At 36.6% G+C, this 25,739-nt stretch overlaps 1 protein-coding gene and 2 long non-coding RNA genes across 3 annotated transcripts; 2 read left to right on the top strand and 1 right to left on the bottom strand.

Moving 5' to 3' along the window:
* Positions 1-609: 609 nt before the first annotated feature.
* On the top strand, positions 610-8,547 carry LOC146471649 (uncharacterized). Its single transcript, XR_014866688.1, has 3 exons — positions 610-3,635; positions 8,042-8,161; positions 8,449-8,547. It is a non-coding gene; the product is annotated as an uncharacterized LOC146471649 (long non-coding RNA).
* On the bottom strand, positions 4,606-17,127 carry LOC146471648 (ras association domain-containing protein 1-like). The gene is made up of 9 exons (XM_085120170.1): positions 16,450-17,127; positions 9,642-9,769; positions 9,186-9,299; positions 8,473-8,607; positions 7,475-7,555; positions 6,939-7,029; positions 6,391-6,506; positions 6,170-6,247; positions 4,606-5,142 (listed from the first exon to the last, which is right to left on the bottom strand). The coding sequence occupies exons 1-9, from the start codon at positions 16,976-16,978 to the stop codon at positions 4,954-4,956; spliced, it is 1,461 nt and encodes a 486-aa protein (XP_084976296.1). The 5' UTR covers positions 16,979-17,127; the 3' UTR covers positions 4,606-4,953.
* Positions 17,128-17,934: 807 nt separating this feature from the next.
* Positions 17,935-25,382, top strand: LOC146471647 (uncharacterized). Its single transcript, XR_014866687.1, has 3 exons — positions 17,935-18,413; positions 19,376-19,474; positions 23,231-25,382. It is a non-coding gene; the product is annotated as an uncharacterized LOC146471647 (long non-coding RNA).
* Positions 25,383-25,739: the final 357 nt, after the last annotated feature.

Here is a 25,739-nt window from a genome sequence, read left to right as displayed (position 1 = left end):
TATTATTATTATTATTATTATTATGTTCTAATAAGTGTTTGGTCAGAAATCAATTTCAATGAGAGAATGTCCTTCTGTCTTGGGCTTGGTTATACAAAGATGAAGGATAGATTGGTCAGCCACACACCACCCAGTTTGCTGAAGTGACTTTAAAGTTTTCATTCACACCATCCAGTTTGCAAAAACAACTTCAAAGTTTTCATTCTTTTGTATGCCTTTAAATAAACCTTCAAGTGAAAATATTCCTTTGAATCACCATATTTCCTGGGCACATATTTCCAAGACAAAAGTAGGGAATTGGTCAAATTGCCTTCTTTCGTCTTTCATCATCAATGGACTGGCTTGAATTATGGACAGTTTTTTTGGTAGCAGTATGCAAGGTCTAATATAAAATTCAACTTTTTCACCTAACGCACCATTTTCAACTTCTTTTGATAATTTGGTAGGGCTCGACCAAGTTAGTGGTTATTTAGTTTTCATGACACCAAGGGGGGGGGGGGGGGGTGGGGGGCTTACATTTTTTGAGGGAGGGTGCTCAATAATCAAGCAAATAGGGGAAAACTCAAAAATGAGGCTTGTAGTGCTAATTGAACTGTATAAGTACTGTAGTAATTACAAGATAGTTTTAAGGGCTGTAATTTACATGACAGACAAAAAGTGGTACAGTACATACCCATATTTTTGCAGTTTTGGGTACGTTGGACAAAACAGCTTCAGTATTACTTTACAAAGATTATGGGTACCATACCACTCTTTAAAAAGTCCATACCATTTTTTTGCCTCAGTGTTGTGTCAACAAGGAACATGGTATACTGTTCCTGTTCAATCTTCAATACTGCTCTTCTTTTGGTGTTGTTTGCAAAGCTTCTTGAGGAGGTGCAGTGGTGGTTAGCACGTTGGACTTTTGATCGGACAGTCGGAAGATCTGGGGGTTGGTGGTTTGAGGCCCGATTGGTCTCTTCATTGCTGTGTTGTTTCCTTAGACGAGAAAGTTTGCTCCACGTTGTCACTCTTCACCCAGGTGTATAAATGGGTACCAGCAACGTACTGCTGGGGATAACCCTGTAATGGACAAGCATCATATCCAGGGGGTGTAGCAATACTCCTAGTTGCTTCATGCTACAGAAACCAGGCTAAGCTCTGGCTGTGTTGGCCATTTGGGCTCTAGTGCAACTTAACCCTTACCTAAAGCTTCTTTCAACAAATGGTTGTCCTCTGGTGTGAGACTTTAAGACACCTGGCCAGTTACCCACTTTCACCAGAGAAGGACCCCATCACTTTGACATCTCTGATTGGCTGTGTAACCAGTTTTGATAACATTCTAGCATGGGTATATAGTCGTAACAGGGTAACAGTTTTTTGTCATGCTTTATTATTTTCATAAAAGGATTAAAAAATGATGGTACACGATGTGCGATCACAGAGCCAAATGCAAACGCTCAAGCCATTTTGATAGATAGTTTGAAAACAACCTTGCTTACCTTTGAAACATTCAAAATGCTGTATGTGTGCATCAGGTTATGCAAGCATGTGGAATTTATTTCTTAAATGTAACATAATTTGTGAACATTCCTTTGCTAAGCCATCAAAAAGATGCCAAAAAATCCTTACCATGCATTAATATTCTGAACTTATAAACAGCAGTTTTCAGCAGTGTTGAAAGTAATAATTTTAATTTAATTTGGTTGCTTGACTTAACACCCTGTGACTGGCGTTAACATGTCGCTCACTTTCTCGACCAAATAGAGGTCAAACTGAAACCAATTTTCACTTGCCTTCACAAACTTTGCCACACTAGATCAATAAATGTGAGTTCTGATTGCTTCATTGCATTGTCTAATTCACACCTGCTGTTACATTAGGCAAGCGCGAGTGGTTTTCGCTTTGATGACACTCAAGGGAAAACCACTCTCTAAAACTGTGATAACAGTCAAACAATGCCTTGCGATGATAATTGTTTATTTTGGGGAAAGTAAATCCGTGGTCCCCAAACAAAAAAAATTTAATGGCACACGCCAGCGAAACATGTTAAATAATTACCGCACCTTAATCACTAGTTGCAAAAACATCTAGCTTGTTCCTATACATAAATGCATTAAAAGGTGTTTTAAAATGGTTTGCATTGTGTGCAAAGACAAGCTTGTAACTGTTACTTGTATAATTTCTCTGATGATGTCTGTGATAGTTGGATGAAACACATTGGAGAAATAAACAAGTTTTACAACTTCAATTTGCACAGTGCTGCTCACTAGTTTAAAAAAATGTTTTTAAGATTTTTGATAAAAATGTGTTATGAAACACATTTGCACTTTGTAATCTAACCACATAATTGTTATCACAAAACACCCAACGTTACCTAAGTTAGTAAAACTTTCAAGATCTCACTGTTTCTTTTCATGCTACAAAATGGAACTATAAGCTTGCACTGTTAAGGTTTTTATATTTTGGCTCAATAAAATAAACATGCTAAAGACAGTGTTGTTATCAATAGTTTATTCTTTCTGTACTTTAATATATGCTGTCAACATTAATCTGTAGCTGTTAGTTGGCCATCATATTTCTACAGTTAAGATCTTCAAATATCAAAATATGTCACAAGAAATAACTTACATCAAAAAGAATTAATCATATATTCTTTATTGTTTTTATGTAATTTTCATCACAGTTATTTTACCAAGATAAAATTTTAACTAACCGTCTGTACTACACTGTATATACATTACATTGTATAAAATGTGATCAACAATAATAATATTGGAAACTGCAGAGATTTGATTTACTGTATGGGATGCTAAATTGATTACTTATTTCAGTTTGAGAACCCCGGAAGGGGGCCAGACACAGATTGAGGGAAAAATGACTGTTTTCTGATAATGTGTGTGCCGAAGGCACAAGGTTCTAAGGGGTTTAGAGGGCATAATTTCCTGAAAAATTTTTAAAGACTTTGATCTCCTGAAAAGTGCCGTTTCCTAACTTTTAAAGTCACTCTGACGGGCCTGCCATTTCCATACTTGAGCCAAGGAATTTTCTTTTATTCTAAACATAATTGTATATTTATTGTCAAAAATCGTGAAAAGGTGGAAACCGGTCTGGATCTGCACCTGTGGGGGGGAGGGGGGGGGGGTACTGAATTTATACATTAGTGACTGGGAGATGCAAATGGACTAGGGTTGATAGACCCAGAATAGTCCTTTTTGGATAAAGCTATACCCAGAAAAGATCTAATGGTCCAGAAAATTACCTGAAGAGGTCAAATTCTCTCCATAAAAACAACCTGAGAAGGGTTCTGCCAAAAGCCTTCTACCCCCTCCCCACAAAAAAAATCCACCAGAAATTTCCAACCCCCAAAAAGTCCCCAGTTGCCAGAGTACCAGTGAGAGTACCTGCTGGGGGTACTAACATCAGATGTGGTGCACATTAGCGCCAGGGTGTTTATCTCCGACTTCACCCAGGCACCATAAAATATGAGTGATAACTGCAACAAACAAGTACAATTTAGGTCCTATCAGTAAAACCTGTCATGACGTGAAGGGAATCTAATAAGACACATTGCTGTAAGGTTATAGTCATCAATCACGGGACAGTGACACTTCCTGGAGTACGAGCCCTATACCACATAAGCAAATGTGTGTGTGGTGGGGGGGGGGGGGGAGGGGGAAGGGGGGGCATTTGATAACCTGTGATCAAGTATAATTTTGGTAGTGCTTATATTTCCTTTTATTTGTTCACTTGCTCAAATTTGTGTTCCGCATAGGAATAGTTTACCAGGCAAAATAAAAATAGCGTTCAGGATCGCAGGTTAGGCGTGTGATGGTGTATGAGTGCTTCTTAGGAGTGCTTAAATTATAGAAAGGGGGCAGGCACTAAATCAAATCAATACAATGTTCAAATTACACCGCTCATCAATGTTCTTTCTCACATAGTCACCTTATTTTTAAAAAGCTCTCAACTTCTACATTTCCTCGCACAATGGCTGGTAATTGTGATGAAGAGCTCCCCTCTACCAACTGTCGGCCAACTGTTGGTTGTTTGTTGGCCTACCGTTGGGCATTTATTGGCCAACAGTCAGTATTGGGGAGCTGTTCTTCACAATTACCCAATGGCTGGGGTAATAAGTATACAAAGCATAGTTGTATCAAGTATTTCTTATTGTCTTGGTTTATTTCATTTGTCCTCCAGCCCCATCTCTGAGGGCTGCTAAATTAAAGAGTATTATTACTCTTGAATTTAGCGGCCCTCAGAGATGGAGCTAGCTGGGCAATGAATGAAATAAACCAAGACAATAAAAAAATATGATTGAATACCGCAGTGCAGAACTATGCTTTTCGTACACTGTGACTTGACAAGGGTGTAAACAAGAACAAAAAAACAATAACCAACCCTTGCTTATTTCCAGTGTTGAGAGAAATATGGCATTCAAACATGGCCACCACTAGAATGTCTTAGTTTCAGTTACACGACAACCTCGTGAAATTTGCTTAATTAATTTACATATTTATACCTGACAAAAATAGATACATCATTGGTCATGAATTTTAGTAAGTGATATTTCCTTTTAGTAAAATCTGCTTATAAACAAACTATTTCCAAACAAACATTTGTAAATTTACTCAGCTGGTAACTCTTAGTACATGTATATAAACAGTGGTACCAGCCAACAACTATACAGTCTATCAAAGACTTGCAGAAGTACTTTTCTGAATGCTTTAATTTGTCAGTACCTAAACATTCTTTTATCACTACTAAAAGGACACCCATAAATATTTTGCACATTTTAGTGTAAAATAATTTATATATAACCTATGGACTATGAAGGAAAAGTTCTCTGGGATTTAATTGGACTAATAAGGGCAAGACACATGCTCTGGGAAGTGGCTTGTGTTTGAGAAGTAAGATCAATGTTTCATCTTGTCCACAGTTAGATGGACAACACTTGCCCACTGAACACATTCCTCAACATGTACTTTCATCACCCAGAGGTTCTTGTTCCACAACAGGCTTGTTGTGTGGTCTTTCTTCCATAACAGAATTCTCTGTCGACGGCTTTTGTTCTACTGGAGATTTCTCACCCGGTGCACTTCCTCCTGCGAGGGCCAAGGCTTGCTCTAGCCTCTCCTTGTATATTTGATACTTTTCTTTCACCTGAATGTCCAAAAATCACGTAGTTTACACACTGTTCAAACTGCGTCACATGAAGAAATATATCCCATCAACAGAAAGATCACATAAAAATTAGTACGTTTACCACGTTTGGTAATGTTTCATTGCATGGTAATCAGGCTGCGACCTGTTAAATCCCCCAAATTCATGCAGTCTCTAATTTTTCCAATTTTTGAAGCAATCTAATGACAGAACCTCAAACTTGGTAAACTGACTAATTTTAAGGTGATTCCGTTGAAAAAGAAGGAGTATTTAAAATTGTCTAAGACTTGGTACAGTTCATGACTATGTTATAAGCATTACAAAAATGCAATAAAAAATTAGGGTTCACCGTGCTCGTTTTTGTGCAACCTGGATGGCTATTATAGTAAATAGATGACCCACGAGGTTTATATTGGGAACGCCAGTAATCAGAAATAGGGAACTATCATTTCTAGAAAAATTAATTTCTTGCATTAAAATATCGAAGCAGTTCAACAAAATTTACTTTAATCTTACACAACAAACTATTTTCATTGAACTGGAATTAAGATTATGAAAGAAATTAAAGATTTTGCTGCGTGTGCACGTAAGCAGCACTACCTAAATACGTGCTTTTTAAAGCATTCAAATAAAAATATCTCAAAGTAGAGTATTAAACTAACCCTTTTCTTTTCTTTAAATCGCGATATATAGTGGTCAACCGTATGACATTTAAATTCATGCATTAAAAAATGGGGGTCACCGTGCTCGTTTAGAGAAAAGGACCATTTATTTTCCTGCCGAGCTTCACCTCAAGGAAATCCCGTAATTTTGTGTGCGCACTCGTGCGCACGCTAAATGACGCGAAAAATTATGCGCAGCAAGGATGCGTAATGCAATTCGACGGAATCACCTTAATGTGACCTTTCTTGTGATGGACTCCAATTTCTGTTTAAAACTCGTCCCTAGTCTCCATTTGAACCCCACAATGAGCAATTAAGTGTCAGAGACTCAGCTTCACACATTTAAAAGTAATCAAAAGACAGACCTGTAGTATATGTTCCTCTTCTTCTTTGTCCAATATTTTCATGAAGTTTTGAAGTTCAGGTAAACTGAAAACTTCCCACTGGGAAAAGAAACATAAACAACCTGATGTTAAACAAAACTTTATCGAAAGCAAAGCTCAATGATAAAAAGATGTCCAACAGACCTTTCACCAGCTAGTAGCCACTTGAAACTCAAAACAAAAAGCCTTCAGTTGCCACTTACAACAATATCCCCTGTTTCATTCTCTTGAAGAGAAAAATTATGTCTGATGTCAGCTCCACCCCAAAGCAACCTAAGAACCAGTGGCTGTTCCTGGTCAGACATTCGACGAAGGATTACTGCAAAAAAAAAAAATATATCAGATCAGTGCATACTGTAAACTCTGAATATATTTATTTAATTAAAAGCAGTTGTTCAAAGGGTTTTTTTGGTGACTTATTTTCTGATGAGGGAAGGGGAGGGTGGGGACTATTATTGATGGGATTTTTGGATTTCAAAATTGGTTGGGTAAGACAAAAAAAATAGAGCTTGAAATAGTCTGTTAACAGCTTCAAACAGCTAATCCTCACAGTCTATGGGCTTATTTATTTTTGGTTAATGGTTTATTAAGAATAGTTTTTTTTTTGAATGAAGGAAACATTTTCATTTTAAAACATAGTAATTCCATTGATACAAATATGTGTTTGGCTATTCAGAGTGACATTGAAAATAGGCAACAGAGCCCCTTAAGAAATTAAAGATGAAAGATACACTGTAATATGACAACTTACTGTGGTTATCCTCTTCTTGGTAGCACTCAAACAATGCAAATTTTCGTGGATTATCAGCTACCTTAAACTTCTTTAGGAGAGCTACAATCACCTTAAAAATAATTACAGAAAATAAATAATAAAATTAATGCATTGTTAGTAACAAAGGAGCACATTCTTAACATACTACTCCAGCGAGTTACACACTAAAGTAGCCATGCACATGCTAGTCACATGGATCCCTGAAGTGTTAGGTCCAGCTGTGATCTCACAGCATGTTTGCAAATGTTGTGAAATCACTAACAACTCCTCCATTGTCATGGAACCACAAGTTAACTTTGCTATGTGATTTCTTGTCAAGACTTCTCAAAAAAAGGCAAGTTTCACCAGATTAGAGCTTGTTTAAACACAGTGTTTTGACTGGATCTTTGTCACAGGTTTTATTAATTATTTTTTGTTCCAGACTCTTTAGGTTTTTAGATTTCATTGATTCATTTTTGTTGTAGATTTTTTTAATTTGCAGATACATGTACATTTTTGAAACAAAGTGGTGTTACCTCATGGACGGTAGTGTCACTTGTCACATGTAATGCTTTTACTGTCCCAAGTGGAAGAAAAAATGAAGTCCGTTGAGGATTCTATATTTGAGACAACACACCAGGATTAACACTACATCAAAACTTCTCAAGTATTCTTATTGTTTTTTTTTCTTCTCCGCATGATTCTACATACAAGATGAGAGATATATGCCATCTCTAGTCAGACGATCTACCTGAAATCTCTCTCCCAGTGCCCCAAATCAACCAACAATCCCCCCTCATAGCATAAAAATACATATTTCAGGAGCAGTACCATGAAATTTTGAAAAACAACATTTTGTGGAGAATTTTTGAGAAAATTGGGGATATATAATGGGTCATGTATCACCATGTCATTCCTACCCTAGCTGCACATTGAAGACCTTGTTCCTATAAACAAACTGACTGTTGTACATGTTTTGGTCATTGGTAGGCCTGATCTGTTGGAAGTAATTCTTTTGTGTTTTCTAACAAAGAAAGGGATGAGGGAGGGCTAACAGAGACAGGGGGGGGGGGGGGGGTATTAAAAATTCTGACCTTCAGGAGGCTTATTAGAGTTATATAATTTCCGTAAGGGTAACCATGCAGCCTCCACAATTCCTGTTCTCTGACAGGGTCTCTACTAGCCAAGAATACTTTGAGCAAATACCCGACTAGTATTAGTAAGTCAAGGGGTTTCCAATTGAGTATCATAAAACCAAAGTAATTACTCTGGCCAATTGCAACAGATAAACAATAAAATGAGCCAATCAGAATTTAAATCAAATACATGCAACTGGCGGCAAGCGTGGGAAAATGCATGCGGCCAAAATAAATAATTGGTTTTGGTTTGGATTCCCATTGATTGAGAAACTGGCGCGAGGTTTGTTAACCAATCACAGAGCGTAGTAATGCAAAACCAAAGCAAACGCAAAATTACTTGAAAAAATTACTATTGAAAACGGCTCTATTAGCATTAACAAAAGCAAGTATCTGACCAAGTTCTGGTCCCCATCCTTCTGTCCTCCAACTGACTCATATATTGACAGCGGTCGCTCTCCCGCAACAATGTTGATAGGGCGTAGCAGGTTCATGTGTACACGAATAAAGCCTTGGTAGATATTTTCACCTCTCTAGAAAAAAAAGTTGAAGACTGAAATTAACATAACACATTCAAGTACTGTAAACTGCCACTTATAAGCCCTGGGCTTATACAACTTCGTAATGGATTTTAGATGGGTTTATAAACGGAGGGGCTTATATCTGAGGGCCCGGCTTATAAACTGGAATAAAAAAAAAACATTATGAAACGAGCTATAGCAGTGTTGATCAAAATACGTTTTTCATTTACTGGTTTTTAATCTAGCTTTAAAATGCCAATATTTGGAACAAAATTTAAGCTAACAACATGAACAAAACTAGTCTAGGGGGGCTTATATCCGGCGGGGCTTGTAATCGGATGTATTATTTGGTTTACAAGTAGATAGACCCATAACTAGGGGGGGGGGGGGGGGTATAGGAGGCAGTTTATGGTATAAACTCACAGGTCTGGAAGACCAACAATACATAATTTGGGTGTCACAATTTTGTGTGGTTTGGGTTTCCAATAAAAAACCAAGACACTAATAAAATAGTCCATTTATTAACATGAGTTAAACAATTAAAGGATCTACAGAAATAAACAATGAATCAGCCAATTATTGATATTTACCATGGTCATTATAAGACCAGTTGTTGAGGAATTGAATTCATCAATTTTTTTACGTAGAAGGCTTCCTGTGGGCGACTCCGTGTAAAGCATGAAGGGTTCTTTTCTCTTTTCACCCTGAAAGAAAAAAGTTTAATCACAAATATGTCAGTTCATTTGTCTTAAAAAATAACATCACTTTCAAAGTTGGTATTTGAAATTTCCAAAATATCTCTTTCCTCCCTAGAGATCTCTGCATTTGACGTAGAAAGAACACACTCCTAATACAGATTGGAGTTGTGATTGTATGCGATAACGTTGATTGAATGATTGGATCTAGGGACGTGTATCTGGCATCCCCCGCAGATTTTGCAGCGGCGGATGACATCATCACCAACTTGGCAAAGGAGAGAGAGCCTGGGATCATGATCATCGAACACACTCCCTAATCTGATTATTACTAGTTTATAAATCACTTGCCTGTTCTATAAGGTGTAGTGTTTTCATGGTGATCTCATCAACTGAGTTGTTTCTTCCTAGCAGCCAGCCACCAGTGCAGTCCAGATCAACTTGATCTTGGCACCGCCTGTGACAGGTATACTTACAGTCTGAAATGGACAGTATAAAATGAAGCTGATTTAGAACATGAATTTAGCAGACGAGTGCTACTGCTATAGCCATGCTGAGATGGATGGTGAGAGGAAATCTTGCAGCCTGAGGGGTAACAGGCAGGGGAGCAATATTTGAAGGGGTGCGTGGAATGAGGCCCTAAGTGACTTTTGATGTAAGGTCAAATTCTCCTTTTGTATCACAAGCGAATACAATGAAAATTGGAAGGAGAATCTAGCAATTTATCAGAAGTCACTTAGGGCTTTTTCCAGGCACCCCTTCAATAATTGAGAAGCTCAATAATTATTATTGAGCTTCTCTGGTTCCAATCCTTCTCCTCTGTATACAAGCTGTCAAGAAAATAACTAAGTTATTAGGCCACTATCACTTACAATACAAGCAACAGAATTTTACAAGGAAAAGATCAAGTGCACGTCTTGCATTCATTACAAATTCAAAAGGCACAGGACTGAACACACCCTTGCTTAACAGTCCATGCTCCTTCAAAAATAAGTGAAGGATTCTCCACAAACAAACAAACTTAGAAAATAAAAGTATATATATTAATAACAGTCTGCTTAGCAGAACATCACCATTATAAAAGCATTGAGCTGTGCGATGCATCTTACAAGTCTATATCAAAAATCAGATTTGTAGCAGCCTCAGCTGGGAAAAAATCAGCCCCTGTAATAAATTAATTTCATTTAATAGCATTTATTACAAAAACATCCTAAGCCTAAGCTGAACTAGCCAATGATTATAGCATTATTCTGATTAAAACTTGTATGATAATTTCTAGTCTTTCTTAAACGGCAAGACAAGCATTTTTCTCCACCAGCTTGACTTTTCAAATTTTCAAAAAGTGAGACAGACTTTAAATTTTCTTTAAATGCAAGCCTGAGACTTATAAAGTCTTTGACTTCTAAAACTTTACTCCAAGATTTTTATAACTATGAGTCCCGATTTATTGAAACTTAGCTGATATTTTAGCAACCGCTTTTATTGCTTCACAAAAATTGAGACCCCAAGATGAGCTTCATGATAAAAACAAAAAAAAACCCAAGATTCTGAAAGAGAGACCTTGTCAAAAAAAGAGATTGCAAGGTCTACAAATTTGGACTAGAATTTTGTGTGACCTGTGACTTTTCCACAAGACCATTAATGTTGCCCTTAAAATGGTTCAACTCAGTTTTATTCCAAAACCGATAATTTTGAATTTTCTGGTGTTTTGTAATCAGCAAGCATGTCATGTACATGTACCCTATATTGTGGCTTACGTATGCATACACAGTAAGCACTGACTAATTTATATAATCTTTGATATACACACAAAATGAAGTGTACCTTCTGCATACAACATCCCTGTTTCACTCCAAGTACTTCAAAAATTGAACTAGTAAGTTTTAGAATCTGGCTTGCACACAAATTTGCGCTATTTTGCTATGCCCTGTAAGATGGAAATTATTAAAACCAATGAAATCATACAACAAAAATGTGTCAAGTTTTGCAATGGCATAAAATAATTGATATTGCCATCTCCCAGTGCATCAATGTCTCCATCAATGCATCTGATATAAACATCACCAAAAGATTGTTTTGTTCCTTCAAGGTTTCAAATGAATAAGTATTTTAAAAATTTAATATTCAGGATGAGACATGAGACTTTTGCATTTTGATTTGCAATAGTGGACTAACCTCTTTCCTTAGTTATAGCATGAAAAAGCAAAAAAATTTTAGTAGATTTCTTTCTTCATCACAGAAATACGTGTACTACTTGTTCCCAAATTTACATCCCAAAAGCAAGAAACTTCTCAGTCATATTTGTCCCATATTTAATAATTATATTAGTACCTTTACACCTGCAGTACTTAAAAATATTTTAATTCATTCAACATGTCAACTGATTTGCAACTTACTTCTTCAATGCAAACAGTACTGATGTCATTAATCAATAAAATTGTGTCTTCTCCCACATGGTTAAATCACTTCTCATTTATTTTAATTGATTTTCATAAACAAAATCCAGTTTTGCTCCTATCAAATGGTAAGGATTCTCCATTTTTTATAAAAAGGGTGATACAAGTGAGAGCTCATTTAATTTCTTGATGATATCTCTGCTCCATTTTGTCTTTGAATGAGCAGGTGTTCAGATCACTTAATGTCAATATTGATAAAATCTTGAAGAGCCAAGACATGCCACTGACACAAATCTATCTTTAGCAACTGTAACCTTTAGGATTGAGATGGCTGCTAACATGAGATTCTGAAATTAATATGAAACAGCATTTGACTGAGATGTGAGATCTGATGGCAGCCACTGTAAGACTGTTTATGTGAGATTTTCTATTTTTTAATTAGTTTATGTTCCTATGATTCTGTAAATTGCCGCTCTTTAAATGACATTCAGGTTCTGCTGTATGTAACTTTGTGTTTTCTCTAATTCAAAGGATCAAAAAGGGGGCATTTGCTTTTTTGTAATTTTGTTACAAAAAATTAACATCAAGTTCTAGTGAGTCCCATCGCTTGCTTGATGATGAATATTGTCATGAATCACATGGTCAACCTGCTTGCAAATCAACTCAATCTCGTAGGTACCCAGAGTCCTCAGGCTCTTTGGCCGGCGGACTTGGTCGCCAGGAGAGACTCTGGGGTACTGGAGTTTTATTACCGCAGGATTTCTGCGGTAAAACAATGGAAGCTGTTACGGAGCTAAAACAGAGCAGCCAATCAAAAAATTTTAATTTTTTCTAATTCTCTAGAGTCTCTCCTGGCGCCCACCCGCTGACAAAAAAGCCTGAGGACTCTGAGTACGAGATTGAAATCAACTTGGAACCAAAGAAACTTTCCCTTCCTTAGTTACTGTGCGTACTGTCACTTTCTTGTGCATCTGTCTTAAAGCTGACAAAACCCAGCATCAGTGACAGGTCAGAGGCATAAACACATGACAATACAAGTGACAGCATTGATGAAATGCCCACACCAGGGATTGTTGTCAGTTTCTTTACTACAGTAGTTTTGGCACAGTACATTGCTATGCAAGCCACTGACCAACAGATCTCTGACATCATTTTGTGGGAACCAAATCCAACCTCAGCAAAACTATCATATCTCAACTAAAGACAAGTTTGTCACTATTATACTCAGGAACAACCAAATGGGAGCTCAAGGATCTGATGTCAGATAGACAGCAATGGAAGGGGTGTACGTCTGGAAACCCAGTCATCGCGATAGATAGTAGTATAAGTTCATATCACACACTCACATGAACGACAGAAGAAACAGAAGGAGAAAGGGAAGTGGAGTTGGTATCAGCAAACACTTCTGACCTAGTGTAAATTGATACGATAGAAGCAGAAACGGAAGCCTTGCTTTTATCTTACAAGATTCACGATGATGAAAGATGTGTAACTTCTTCAATGTGTGCTTTTAACTGTAATTACTGTCCTTCATAAATGAGGATGAAAAAGCTTGCACGACAAAATAAGATGCTGGGTACATTTATTAATGTAAAAAAAAAGACAATATTAGAACCTCTATCATCACAGAATTACACATTTCTTATGAGGATCTCTTCTTCTGGTACAGTACCATTACAGCTACCCTAGAGGTCTTTCCTTTTTTGCTCCATGCCAGTTTTTTTCTTCTTTTGTCCTTAACATCTTTCAAAGATTTGTCATGTACATGGAAGACCAGAAACTTTCATGACCAATGGTCTCAATGACCTACTAGTGTTCAGACAATGTTGACTGAGTCAGTTAGACCATGTTTAAAATTTATGCACTTTTTTTACCTACTGGGTCCCTAAAACAGTTTATAACGGCGATTATAACATAGAGGGCAAAATTACTGAATGCTGATTGGTCAAAACAGAGGGCATTTTTAGTTAATTTTGCTTTCAACGAGGGCAAAATTACTCACTCCTGATTGGTTGAGCACCAAAAATACTTGCTCCTGATTAGCTGAGCACAAAGCTGAGCACGCCATTTCTACATTTAGTTGGTTTCTTCATTTTGTGCAGCAAGAACAACGACATCTTTCAGGTTCTTTGGAGTTTCAAGCCGGGTTGTTCGTGCCAAAAGACTTGGAAATCAAGTGATACAGCTAAAAGGAAATTCCTGAAGGCGAACTTTCGTTTCTTAGAAGAAACAGCAAAAGATTATTTGTGTCAAAAGTTAAAACTTGATCGGATTTGTTTGGTTGAAAAACTGAAATCATTCATGGACGAGAGACCCGCGACCAAGTGCTTTCACCTCGCTACAGCTTCTTCCAACAAACAATAGCCGAACAATAATAACTGTACCCGGCCAAGTTTTTATGGTAGGAAGAAGCAGGTCAAATTCAGTGGAACAAATAACTCTGCGAGTTCCTTCTTTGGACCCACAGTTTGCTATTTTTATTGATTTGTGTTTGTGTGATTTTCAAGCGGTGGAAAGCTTCACAGTGCAGCTACAGGTGAATTCATTTTATTCTCGTTAGTTTGGTCATGAATTAAACTTGTATTTTCTCTTAATTACATGTTATAATAATCGACTTTTCTCGTTTTGTCTGATTTGTAAGTTAAGAGACAGGTGAATTGTTTGTTTGTTTGTTTTGCTCACGGGTGAGTGTTTTTACTGCAGGCCGGCCAGGCTGACTGTTTTATATTTACTAAGCGCCTTCAATTGATAGTTCTAAGAAAATTTTGCCCTCTATGTTATAAACACATAATCACAATGAGTCCTCGTAGAATTAAGGATTAATTTTCACTTGTATTTTTAAAGTTTCCGCAAATTGCCCGAGTCATGCATAACACGCGTGAAAATTAATTCTTAATTCTACTCTGCCTCATGCGATTACGTATACTAACATGGCTTTATAACACCTTTAACACATGGGATACAGACTGCTTTTTACAAATCTGGGGAGACATATATTGACCAAAGAATAATTATTAGCTAGGTTTATTCAGTAGCATATATTTAACCCGTAAAGCCCTGGCATCAAAATGCACATTCTCCTTACTGTTGTCTATGCATTTCTTGTGGCATTAGTTAGGAGAATTTGTTTAGACATCAAGACATTTAAGTAGTGATATTGTAAGGAGAAATACTTAAAGGACCCTAGTCAGCCTCTGCCATTTTCGATGCCATCGAAATTATTGATATTGCATGGTGAAGCGAAATCTTAATGCTTTAATGTAAGTTGTGTTCCTGAAAATATGTTTCATTATCTTTAGTAGTTTCACAGTGATTTCCTTCATTTTGACATGCTCCGAATAAAATATAATAGCCAAACTCTCGCATATAAACAAAAACAAAGGTGTGGCTGACTAGGGCCCTTTAAGATGATGGTCACTAATTGTTGGGTGGGTCGTGAATTTATTGTAATGACTACTGACCACATGTGAGAATCTTCTGTGTAAAAGGGGACATGACTTGTATAAACCATGATATAACAATTCTGCGCCAATAAAATAAACTAAAATTTGTGTCGGTGCAGGCAGAACAAGTCGACTTCTTGCAATGTTGTGGCTCATCTTGCAACTCTGTTGCTCATGGCTCATGTTTCTAACCTGTGAAAAGGCTCCCGTGTGGGGTATAGAGTGAAGAGAAAAATGGGAGAGAAGAGTGAGCTGAACTCAGTCTGAGAGCGAGCTCTAGCCAAGCTCTTCACCCCATACCCAACTTGGGAGCCTGTTCAGCCTATGCGTTTCAAGATTTAGCAGTCAATTTGTGGCTGTTATACTAGTTAATTATCAGCCAATTTCTGACAACAGAAACACTCTCTTGCATTTTAGAGTAACTGTATTTAGTTTCTAGATGTGTGATACACATTGTAAGCACAGAAATTCACTGTACAGTTCAATGGTCTCTCTGAACAAGCTTTGCTTAATGTTTATCACTTGTTAAGTAGTTTATATTGAACTTTAGTCTTCATGATCAGTGTTAAACCATAATATAAAAACTATGCTAAAGCACTGTCTCCCACAGGTAACCAATACAGTGGTAATTTTTCAACCTGCAATAAAACCACTAGTTCAGGGTAACCAAAAATATACTTCACACATTCCAAGCCGAGAAAAACTTAAACAAGTCAAGACAAGTTCAAGAGTTAACTGAATATTAATAGTTTTACTGCACAAGCTCGTCACAATGTTTAATCCTAATTACGAGTAGTTATTAATATTTTCTTCTTTTGATCTGAACTTTCATCTACTGTGACCTCTATCATCTTACATTCTTTATTAAGAATTGCCTCAGCTTAGAAGAGTTTTGTGAAAGGGATTTACATTTTTCCCTCCCTTCTATTGACAATCCAATGTTTAATATTTACTTTGGTGTAAGTCTGACGTGAGTAATTAGCATTAAGCTTATGTTTAACTTGTTACCTTAGAACACTAAAGGCCTTAAAGATATTGTATCTCCCTCGATGTACAATACAAAACTGTCCACGTCTGGATTTTATAAGAAAACAGTTAATTAATATAGACATGAAGCTGAAAAAACACTGCGTTCCTTTTGACACGTCTTCAATGAAGGTGTAAAATTAATATAATTCACTGTATATAATTGAATGACAAAACCATTTGAGCTTATAAACCACATTTTTCTAAACAAGAAGACTTATGAAACTAAGATTCTTTAAAAGCTTATTATATTGGGCAGTTAAACCAATGTATAAACAAGCACGTTCCACTTACTTTTGCACCGCACACATTGCTTGAAAAGTCCCCATATGAAATCTCCGCAGCAATCACACCAAGTCGGATTTCGTAAATGACATGCAAGGAACGAATGTCCTCTACCTACATGTCTTACGGGAGCGCTTTCGTCCGTCACATTTTCCGTCGTAACAGAGCGTTTGATACTGGCCCGTTTCTTCTGTCCCTTTCGATTTACAAAATTCGAAATGAAGTCTTTCACAGGGTTGAAAGAGCTAGGTGAGTGTTTGCTTGCACTTACGGGCGCATGAGGTACAGAAATAGCTCTAGTTCTGTCTCTGGGATCAGCGTTCGTCAGAGTTTTGAAATCACTAGCACTCCTTGGAGACCTCTGGCCCCGAAATTTCGGTGCATCGTTCACGAAGACCTCGTCGTTTTCCATTAAAGAAAGCGTATACAGAAACCAAAATAAACCTCTTTCAGCCGTCAGCAACAGTCGCAGATATAACCAGCTACGCAACCGTTTCCTTTGCAAATTATTTCCTGTGCTTCCCTCCTCAGTCACCATAAGGGATTGAAGTGACGAAATTCGAAAGTAAAACTTGTTTACCACGGTTACAGCTTGCGCTGACTTTTACGTGAAAATGAAACTCGATCTTCTTGAGAGCGTAGCCCGCCATGTTTGTCGGTCGTGTAATGTGATCTGTCTCAGTTTGCGTCATGCAAGTAGTCAAGGTCCCCAGCGTGGGGAGGCTCGGGAAAATAGCAACGGTCGGCGGAATCGGTCGGAAAATCCGGAAACTGAAACGGAAACGTTGCTTGGGTCGATACAGAAAAAGAACAATGCAAAAACACAAAACAAAAACAGAAAAAGAAAAAAGCAAGGTTGATTAACAGTCAAGGAGGATTTTTAACGTATTTTGCAGTTTCTAAAATACCCTGAAGAAGAAAGGCCGTGCCTAGATGGAAATATTGGATGATCGTCGGACCATTAGTGTTCCTTTATTGGTGATTACCTTTCGTTGAATTTGGGCGCTTTCCTGAAGGTTTGGGGAATTTCAGAAATCCAAGATGGCGGATCCAATATGGCTGCCATTTGGCAAACAGGACGTAATGATTGCCAAGTCATTTGACGCCATCACTTCCCGTTTTGGCCCTCAAAGGAAAAAAAATGCCCAGTCAACTTGAAGATAGGGTTAAAGTCTGCAAAATGCTCCCAATAAATAAAATAAGTCCCAGAATGGGCTGAAATGGGTTTTGATTGCCAAAATTTGTACATAACTGATTGCATAAAGCGGATTCTCCTTTATCTTATTTTTCCTTTAAAGGCATGAAAATACACATGGGCCTCCCCCCTCTCCCATTTTGCAAGCGCACTTTGCCAGCGCGGGCGCAGTATGTTTCTTTTTCCGGGTGCGGCAAATTTCATTGTCAGTGATTGGTTTTAATTAGTTTCTAATCCATATTCATAACTAACTTCACACGTTCTTCTCGGACTTGTAAGAAATCCGTTGGAAAGGAACGGTTTGAAGGTTCTTCTTAACGAAGACAAATGATGAAATGCGACGGCTTGAAGCATAATAAGAAAGAAGTAAACGCTAAAGGTGAGCCATAGTTTGTCAAATATTACTTAAGGTTTGCCTGGACGCTGCAAACAAGCCAGGGATATGTTGCTGGCTTAACACGTGCGTTGGCTTGCTGCTTTTTAACAACGTAACGTCGATTAAAACTCTTCGACTTTACTCAAAGTCATTAAAACTTTCTTAATTTTTTACATACAGACTGTTCCGTGGTGTATACAAAATGTTACCGTCCTTTGCCGCGATACCTCGGTTAAAACTAACATTTTCACGAGTTGACATATGGCGTAAACATTTAGCTTGTGCTGCAGAATCAAAGAATAACTATATTAAATTGTATTTTCAGGACCCCTGATCAGTCAGTAAATTGCAAGTACAATGTGAGGGCAGAAACCCAGAGAATAAACTGCAGTTACTGCAAAGGTAAGAACTTTGTCATCATACAAAAAAGTCCACTGCGGTTTAGCCTTCAGGTCCGATATCAACATGCAAATTCTCCTTGTCATTCTCCATATCTTTCTTCTGTCACTTACTAGGAGAATTCAACCCTCAAAGGAGTTTGTTTGAACATCTTCATTTTATCTGATCATATGGTCAAACTATAAATATATTTTTACTCTGTTGTTTAGCAATACTAGTGATCATTACGAAAACACGACGGCAACGCCAACGAAAACGTCACTAAAAAATATAACAAATAATTTATGCTGCTTCGCTATTTTTTCAAATCGTTTAACTTCTGCAGAAACGGCGAACTACCAAGGAACCAAATTAGTAGAAGTGGCGTTCAAGCTAAGAAAAGGGATTAAAAGGGTCCAAAAAAAATCACTGTCGTGTGTTCACGTTCTCCACAAAACCTTGTATTTGGTCATTTCACGTTGTTGCTTTGCCGAGGAAAGCCGCAGAGATTCAGAAATGTACCAAAATTTCAGTAAAAACGCACGTGCAGAGCGATGGTTTTTGCTCATTAAGCCTTTTGTTTTGTGGCGTTGTCGTTGCCGTCGCAGTTCCCTACTACTTTTAGGGTCATGGTTACGTCATTGCTGTTACTATGACCAGAGTTCAGCTCCACAAAAAGGGTTCAGTTTTTGGAAATTATCTTAACAACAAAGTCGGTGACCTACCGTTTATATTGCTTTGTTGGAAAAAGCAAACTGAAAAATTGAAAAAATCAACGGAGGTCACCACCGAATTTTTCGAGATAAAAACAAATGTTTCCTGCAGATTTTATATCCGGTTCGCGCAATTTTACGCCGCATTTCCAGTGATTGTAATTCCAGCCGGCACCGTTTAACTCTTGATTAAGCTTGATATTTTTGCCCGTTTTTTCTTACATAAATAGCATTTGCTGCAAACTCATTAACTTGTTTTTTTTTTAATTGCAGGAGAGTCATTCGGTAAATTAATGAAAACGGGAAACGAAAGGACCGAATGCAAGTGAAGATGCCGGAATTTGAAAAAAAAAGAACGAACATTCTTCAAAGGTAAGAACTTTAAAATGATATAAATTACTTTAAAAAAATAGTGGATGACTGAATCGATTAATTATTTCACCAATTCAAAACTTGGTAGACTCGTCTATACTTTTATTGTCTTTGATCAACTTATGAAAGGACGGATATTAGGGATTGGTAGTTGTTTTAATCAAATCCATGATCCGAATCATGCCAGCCACAATTTTTTCAACAGTTTTAAATTAAACTCAATCAATTTTTTAAACGTCGTTATCCAAGAAAATAATTTTAGCTATTTCATCTTTTAACGTATTTACCTAACAATTTCGCGCCAATTTCCGTATCGTTGCCATGGTAAAGGCTGTTTCTTGGAAACAGGTGAAAAATAAACTTTGATCATAGATTGAAAAGGTGTTGTAGTGTGAGGAATAGTCTTAGCATGCCTTCTATGCGAAATTTTGATTTCAAAAGATCCTCTCTCAGGTCAGTTAAACTGTTGCGAGCTTCCTTAACAAGAAACAAATCAACAACAAAAATTATCAGTGACATACGACATACCGATTGATATCTCCACACCTTAAAAGGCTCCCAGAAAATTTAAGATTGAGATAAGGATTTCCCAAGGCTTGAACACACCACGCAAAACAGTTCTTATCGGTAATCTGGAAAGGACTATGTATAAAGAATTTAGCGACATTATCATCTATTATCGATCTTCACATCAAAATTATACGAGTTGAACACAATTTTAAATTGATGTACCTACTTTGAATACCTAGAATATGAGGAACACAATTTTAAATTGTACCTTCTTTGAATACCCACAATACGAGGAACTGGTCTTCAGGGCTAAAGCAAAATTGAGAAAATGATTCATTCGACTTTACCACTGAAATAGTCTTCAGAACTCGAGACAATCTTTTGATTCGCTTTGATTGTGCCATTTTGTGACATCCATGTATAGCTCAGTGTCAAAACATATTTGGATGAAAGAAATTAATTTTTGGGAGAAAAGAGAAGATTGCAATCGTGACGAAAGAAACGCATTCAAAATACAACCATTGATTTGAAAGAACCTTCAGTAGGCTTGTAGCAGTTGAGTAGTCTTGGAGCTCGTTTTTTTTTTTTTTTTAAACTGATGATAATTTGGACGAAATAAAGGCTTTCATTTTGTACTCTGCAATCTTGATCCAGGCATAGGGCTTTTATTTGAGTTCCAAGCAAAATAATTTACCACAGAAACGAAATCGCGTGACCTTCAATTTCAAAGAAGCCTATTTTGTCGTTACAACTCGGATAGAATTAACCACAATGCTTCAAATTATATTTTATTGGCAGTACTACATATTTGAAAACATTTTGAGAGCGTCTCCAAGTAAATCTAGATTCCTTTGTCACAAGTTGGTTTTGACTATTTTTGTATTCCATGTTATTTTTGTCACAAAAAAAAACTGCGTTTAAGAATCGAGACTTTGAGGTTCTTTTATTGAAAGGGCTTTCTCAAACAGAGATAACAAGATAAATATTGATGAAATAACTGAGTGGCGAGAAGCTAAAAATTGATGAAGCGCCAAAGGAAACAATAGACCCTTCTTCAAAATGGCTGCCGAAAATTCATATAAGTTAAAATTAAAAACGTATACCAGCACTAGAAAGAGCACTTTAACTTTAGTAACCCTGCAAAGTTTCAGTATATCAGGTGTAATATCAGCTGAGAAAATGTAAGTTGAAAAATGAAAAATTTACAGACGTTTGACTGGGGGTATGACGCACGTACACCCCCAGTCATACAAACGTCTGTAAATTTGTCAAATTTCATCTTACATTTCCCAAGCTGATGTATAACACCTAATATGCTGACACTTTGCAAGGTTACTAAAGTAAAGGTGCTCTTTCCAGTGCTGGTATCAGTTTTTCATTCAGTTCAATTTTAACTCATTCAAATTTGTTGCCACCATTTTGGAGAAGGGTCTATTGCCTATTCGAACTGATAGCAAAATTATATTCAAAATGCTTGAAAGTAAGAGTCCTCCCAAAGCGTTTAATATTAGATTTGTGAAGGTAATCGGCTTTGGAAAAACTTCACCTTGATTCTTCTTTTGAAAGCAATTGTTAAAGAGACGTAATCATAATTAAACAAAATTAATTTATATCGGATGAAATTAATTAAAGCTGAAAAAAACAAATAGAAAAAGAGCAGAACTTGAAAAAATTTTACAGGATAAATTTTCAAATTTTTCCTCAAAAGTTGTTATTTAGGGAGCACCAAGATTGATCGATGAAAATAATTTTTTGGGACTTCTTTCTATTTAGGTTTGTGACAGTTTAATTAACTGTTAATAGCCTCGTGCAATGCTCTTTCCTAATTTTAACAAAAAATTGATAAACCTTTTAAAAACAACATTGAAATTTGCTAAAGGGAAAAAAAATTAAAATTGCCAGCCTGCCTCGGGGCTTGAACCAAGCCCCTCCGAAGCTACTTAAATTAACGACGGCAGAGATAAGGCCGTCGTTCTTCTATTAGAGGCGTGAGCTTTCGCCACAAGACCACCTTGGAATTGCTTAGAAGGAATGGTCAAAATTGACTAGAAATAGGTTCGGCGCCTTATGTTTTACAGTTGAACCTCTCCACAACGGCCACCTTGGGGACAGAAGAAAGTGGCCGTTGTAGAGAGGTGGCCGTTATGGGGAGGTAGGGGTGTAATATGACTCCTTTTTTTCGGGAAATACAACATGTTTATTATGGCAATCCAATCTTAAATAATATATAGAGGTGAAATACACAATAAAACGTAAATAATGTTTCGAATCAAAATGTTAAAAAGACGAAACGAGCAAGATTTCGCAACATTCGCTATATTATTGTAGACAATTTATGCTTAGTGCAGCATATAATAAATGGAACACAGTCAAAATACGTATATCATTAAAATGGATACAGAAACGTAATGTTCCGAAGACAAATGTGGATTACTGCATCGGTTTATAAAAAATGTGTTTTTGACCCGGTTTTTTGACAAAAAAGAACTGTACTGGCCGTTGTCGAGAGGTTATTTTGGCAGTTGGGGACGCCCTTTGGTGGCCGTTGGCGTTGTAGAGAGGTTTAAACAAGAGCTAATGTATGGACTGTCCGCCGGGACAAAAAAATGTGGCCGTTATAGAGAGGTGGCCGTTGTGGAGAGGTGACCGTTAGTGGAGGTTCGACTGTATTAATTAGTTCATGTCGCCTTTGCTTTCGTAACCAATGACAACATAGGTCGTGCGTGCGTGCAAATTATGTTAAATTTTCCAGTGGAAAAACAACATTCGCGCAAAAAAATTCATCGACGGATAATTTTTACAACAAACGTTCAGCGAAACATTTCGGTTTCATCTCATTTCACATTCAATAACACCCATTATTTCAAACTAAATGTAGTAGTTTGCCGAGTGGTTTTAACCAATGAGCTTCTTTTCGCAACTGATAGCATTGTCCAGTTGTTCTTATTAATCACAAAGAAATTTAAACTGAAAATATCCGTAAAGTTCTAGCATGCAGTATAGAAACCTTACTTTTCCGTACTTTTTCTCAAAGGCGACTAGGATTTTTTTGACACTACAAAATGGCTTAAACGTTTTTGATTGAAGAAATTGCAAGTAATTACGCTAATTACGCTATTTATTTTATGATTCAAGAATAGTTACCAATGTACGCTTATTACATGCTTTTCCAAAACCAACAATTAAGTTCATTACAGACGCTGTTGTGGTGTTGCATGAAATTAATGCAAGTTCCTTTTCTTTTAGCTGTCAATCTCAAGTTGGACTTAAACACAGGAGTGAAGAACAAATCGCCTCCGCAAGCTGGAAAGTATATACAAGCAAGCAGGTCAAGAGAAAGACAGAACATCGCTGAACTTTTTTGACACATTTTAAGGTAGAAAATGTACTGTTTTAGCGAGCTCTTGTACTAAAAAGAAAGTTCCATTATAAGAGTTACTCGAATTACCTCAAATTAAAAAAAAAAAAGACGCCTTGGGGTCGGTATCAAATTTTAACATATACGGTATTCAAACAAAATATAAGATTTCAGCAAGTGTCCACCAAAAACAATCTTCAGCATAGTTTTGCTTTTTAGAAACATTAGAAACAATTGGAACCGAACAAGTCTTTGAATTCTAGAATTAAAAAAAAAAACACCTAGGGTCGTTTACAAATTCCAACAAAATACAAGGTTTCCTAGAAACGTTTATTTATTTTGACGTTAGATTTCTGATGACAATTGGAACTGAACAAGTACTTGAATTCTAGAATTAAAAAACAAAAAAATAAAACAAGGGTCGATAACAAATTCCAACAAACATTCAAACAAAATATAAAAGATTTCAACAAGTGTCCACCAAAAACAATCTAACACAATTTTGCTGACTTAGATCGTAGAAATATTAGATTTCACGAAAATATAACTGAAAAAGTCTTTGAATTCTAAAATGTGAGAAGCCTTTTATAATGGAACTTCTTGTTTTACTTGAACAAAACATTCACGATTATCTTATATGAGTGCACGATGCAAAATTTCACGGCACAGGTCCCGGTTGTTCAAAGAGCGGGTATCTTTATCCACTGCATAAATCCTATCCAGCTGATAAAATGTATTCCAACCAATACGTTTTATCCGTTGGACAGCGAAAGGATCCACTGGATAAAGTTATCCGCTCTTTGAACAACCGGGGCCAGTTTGATTTATCTTTCTGTGTATTTTAGATCAAACAATTGTCTTTTCATGTGACCAAAATTTCAAGTCTTAAAATTCCAACGAATGCCTGAAAGAAGTTACGCTAATGTTTTTGAAAACAATTGACTATTTCTTGTCAGCTAATCAACACATGTAACGTATATACAGATGAAAATGGAGTCTTGTATCGTGCACTCATATTTTTCAATTTCGCTGCGGTTTTGGTTTGTCAGACCTTTTTCTAGTCAGACATGTTGGTAATCTTTCCGTCGTTTTGAAACTGGCTGAAACATTTCGTGAAATGCAGTGTTTGCATTTGGAAGTTGGCAATTGGCAAATTCAGAAAATTTTTGTGAACACTCGATTTGTATACAAACACTTTATTTCACGCCATGTTTTCAACTAACTTCGAAACGGCTGAAAAATTGCAAACTTGCCTAAGCTGCGCAATTCGACTCTAAGAAAATTCGAACACTTTTTGTGAACCAAAACTTAGCATTAATGCTTGTTTTCCGCTAATATTTCAAAGCAAAAAAGACTTGCTTTTTGACTTCAGTAATTCGTTTCACACAATACTTTTGTCAACCAAAGTAGTCTATTTACTTTCATCATCAGACTTATATTTCTACTTTGTATATTAAATGAATTAAGTAGCAATTACTTACACTTGTAATCTATATCAATTAGTGAATAAACAATTTAAAACTTAACTATTTTGTTATTCAACTTTATTTGTATTGCATAATTATAACAATAAATGAGAAAAAAAAGCGCGCTCTTAAAAGGGGCCTGGTAACTAGCCATTTTGTAGGCTATCTCTTTTACTTTTTTTTGCCTAGGAGAGGTTGCCGAGAAGAAAAAAAGTCCTGCGCTTTGAACACGGGGTCTAGCACAAAATCAAAATATAACTAAGCTTTTGAAGGGCTAAATCCGTGTTAAAACTGCACGGATTTTTCCCGCCAAAAGACTTAGTTTTTTTTTTACTCTATACTTGAACACCCCCATCAAAAGCACAGCGCTTTTTTTCTTAGCAAAGGCAAAAATGTGTAAAAGAAATAGCCCACAAAATGACTAGTTATCAAGCCCCCTTTAAAAGCGCGTTTTTACTTCAACCCATATAAAAGCAAAAACTTTTTCCCGCCAAAAGACTTAGTATATTTTTGACTCGTCTTTTTGCTGCTTCTGACAACAACTTGCATTTCTCTCCCAAAAAAATTTAAAAAGGTTAAAAAGTATTCGATATCTTAAACAGAAAACTCTTATATTATAGAAACGCGCTTTCTTGGGGCTAAGATAAAAATATTGAAGGTAGCTGGCACAGGTTTTCGACACTTTCCAGTACTTATACTTTGACGGATCAATACAACTACTCTTTATCAATAATAATTGATACAATAATAATGGTATCAAACAAATGCCAAATCATTGTTAAATAAGTCATGGTAGTCTCTTTACATAATAGGTTACCACAGCAACAGAAACTGTTAAAACACCCCTTATTTTAGTTTTAGGTGGTTATAACTCAAAAACAAGTACAATGACTCCCATTTTTTACCACGGAACTACGATTATCATGTTCAG

The sequence above is a fragment of the Pavona decussata genome, unplaced genomic scaffold, assembly GCF_977016875.1.
Source record: "Pavona decussata unplaced genomic scaffold, jaPavDecu1.1 SCAFFOLD_102, whole genome shotgun sequence".
NCBI lineage: Eukaryota > Metazoa > Cnidaria > Anthozoa > Scleractinia > Agariciidae > Pavona > Pavona decussata.
The sequence above is the reverse complement of the archived record's forward strand: the minus strand, read 5'-3'. Positions and strand labels throughout refer to the sequence as shown.

What these genes read in the sequence shown, in the direction of transcription:
- LOC146471648 (XM_085120170.1), bottom strand. Translation starts at nt 16,978, where the DNA reads ATGGTGACTGAGGAGGGAAGCACAGGAAATAATTTGCAAAGGAAACGG. An exon ending in CACTACACCTTATAGAACAG is followed by an intron (nt 9,300 to 9,641) that starts GCAAGTGATTTA and finishes TTTTTCTTTCAG; the next exon opens with GGTGAAAAGAGAAAAGAACC. An exon ending in GTGACACTACCGTCCATGAG is followed by an intron (nt 7,030 to 7,474) that starts GTAACACCACTT and finishes ATTATTTTTAAG; the next exon opens with GTGATTGTAGCTCTCCTAAA.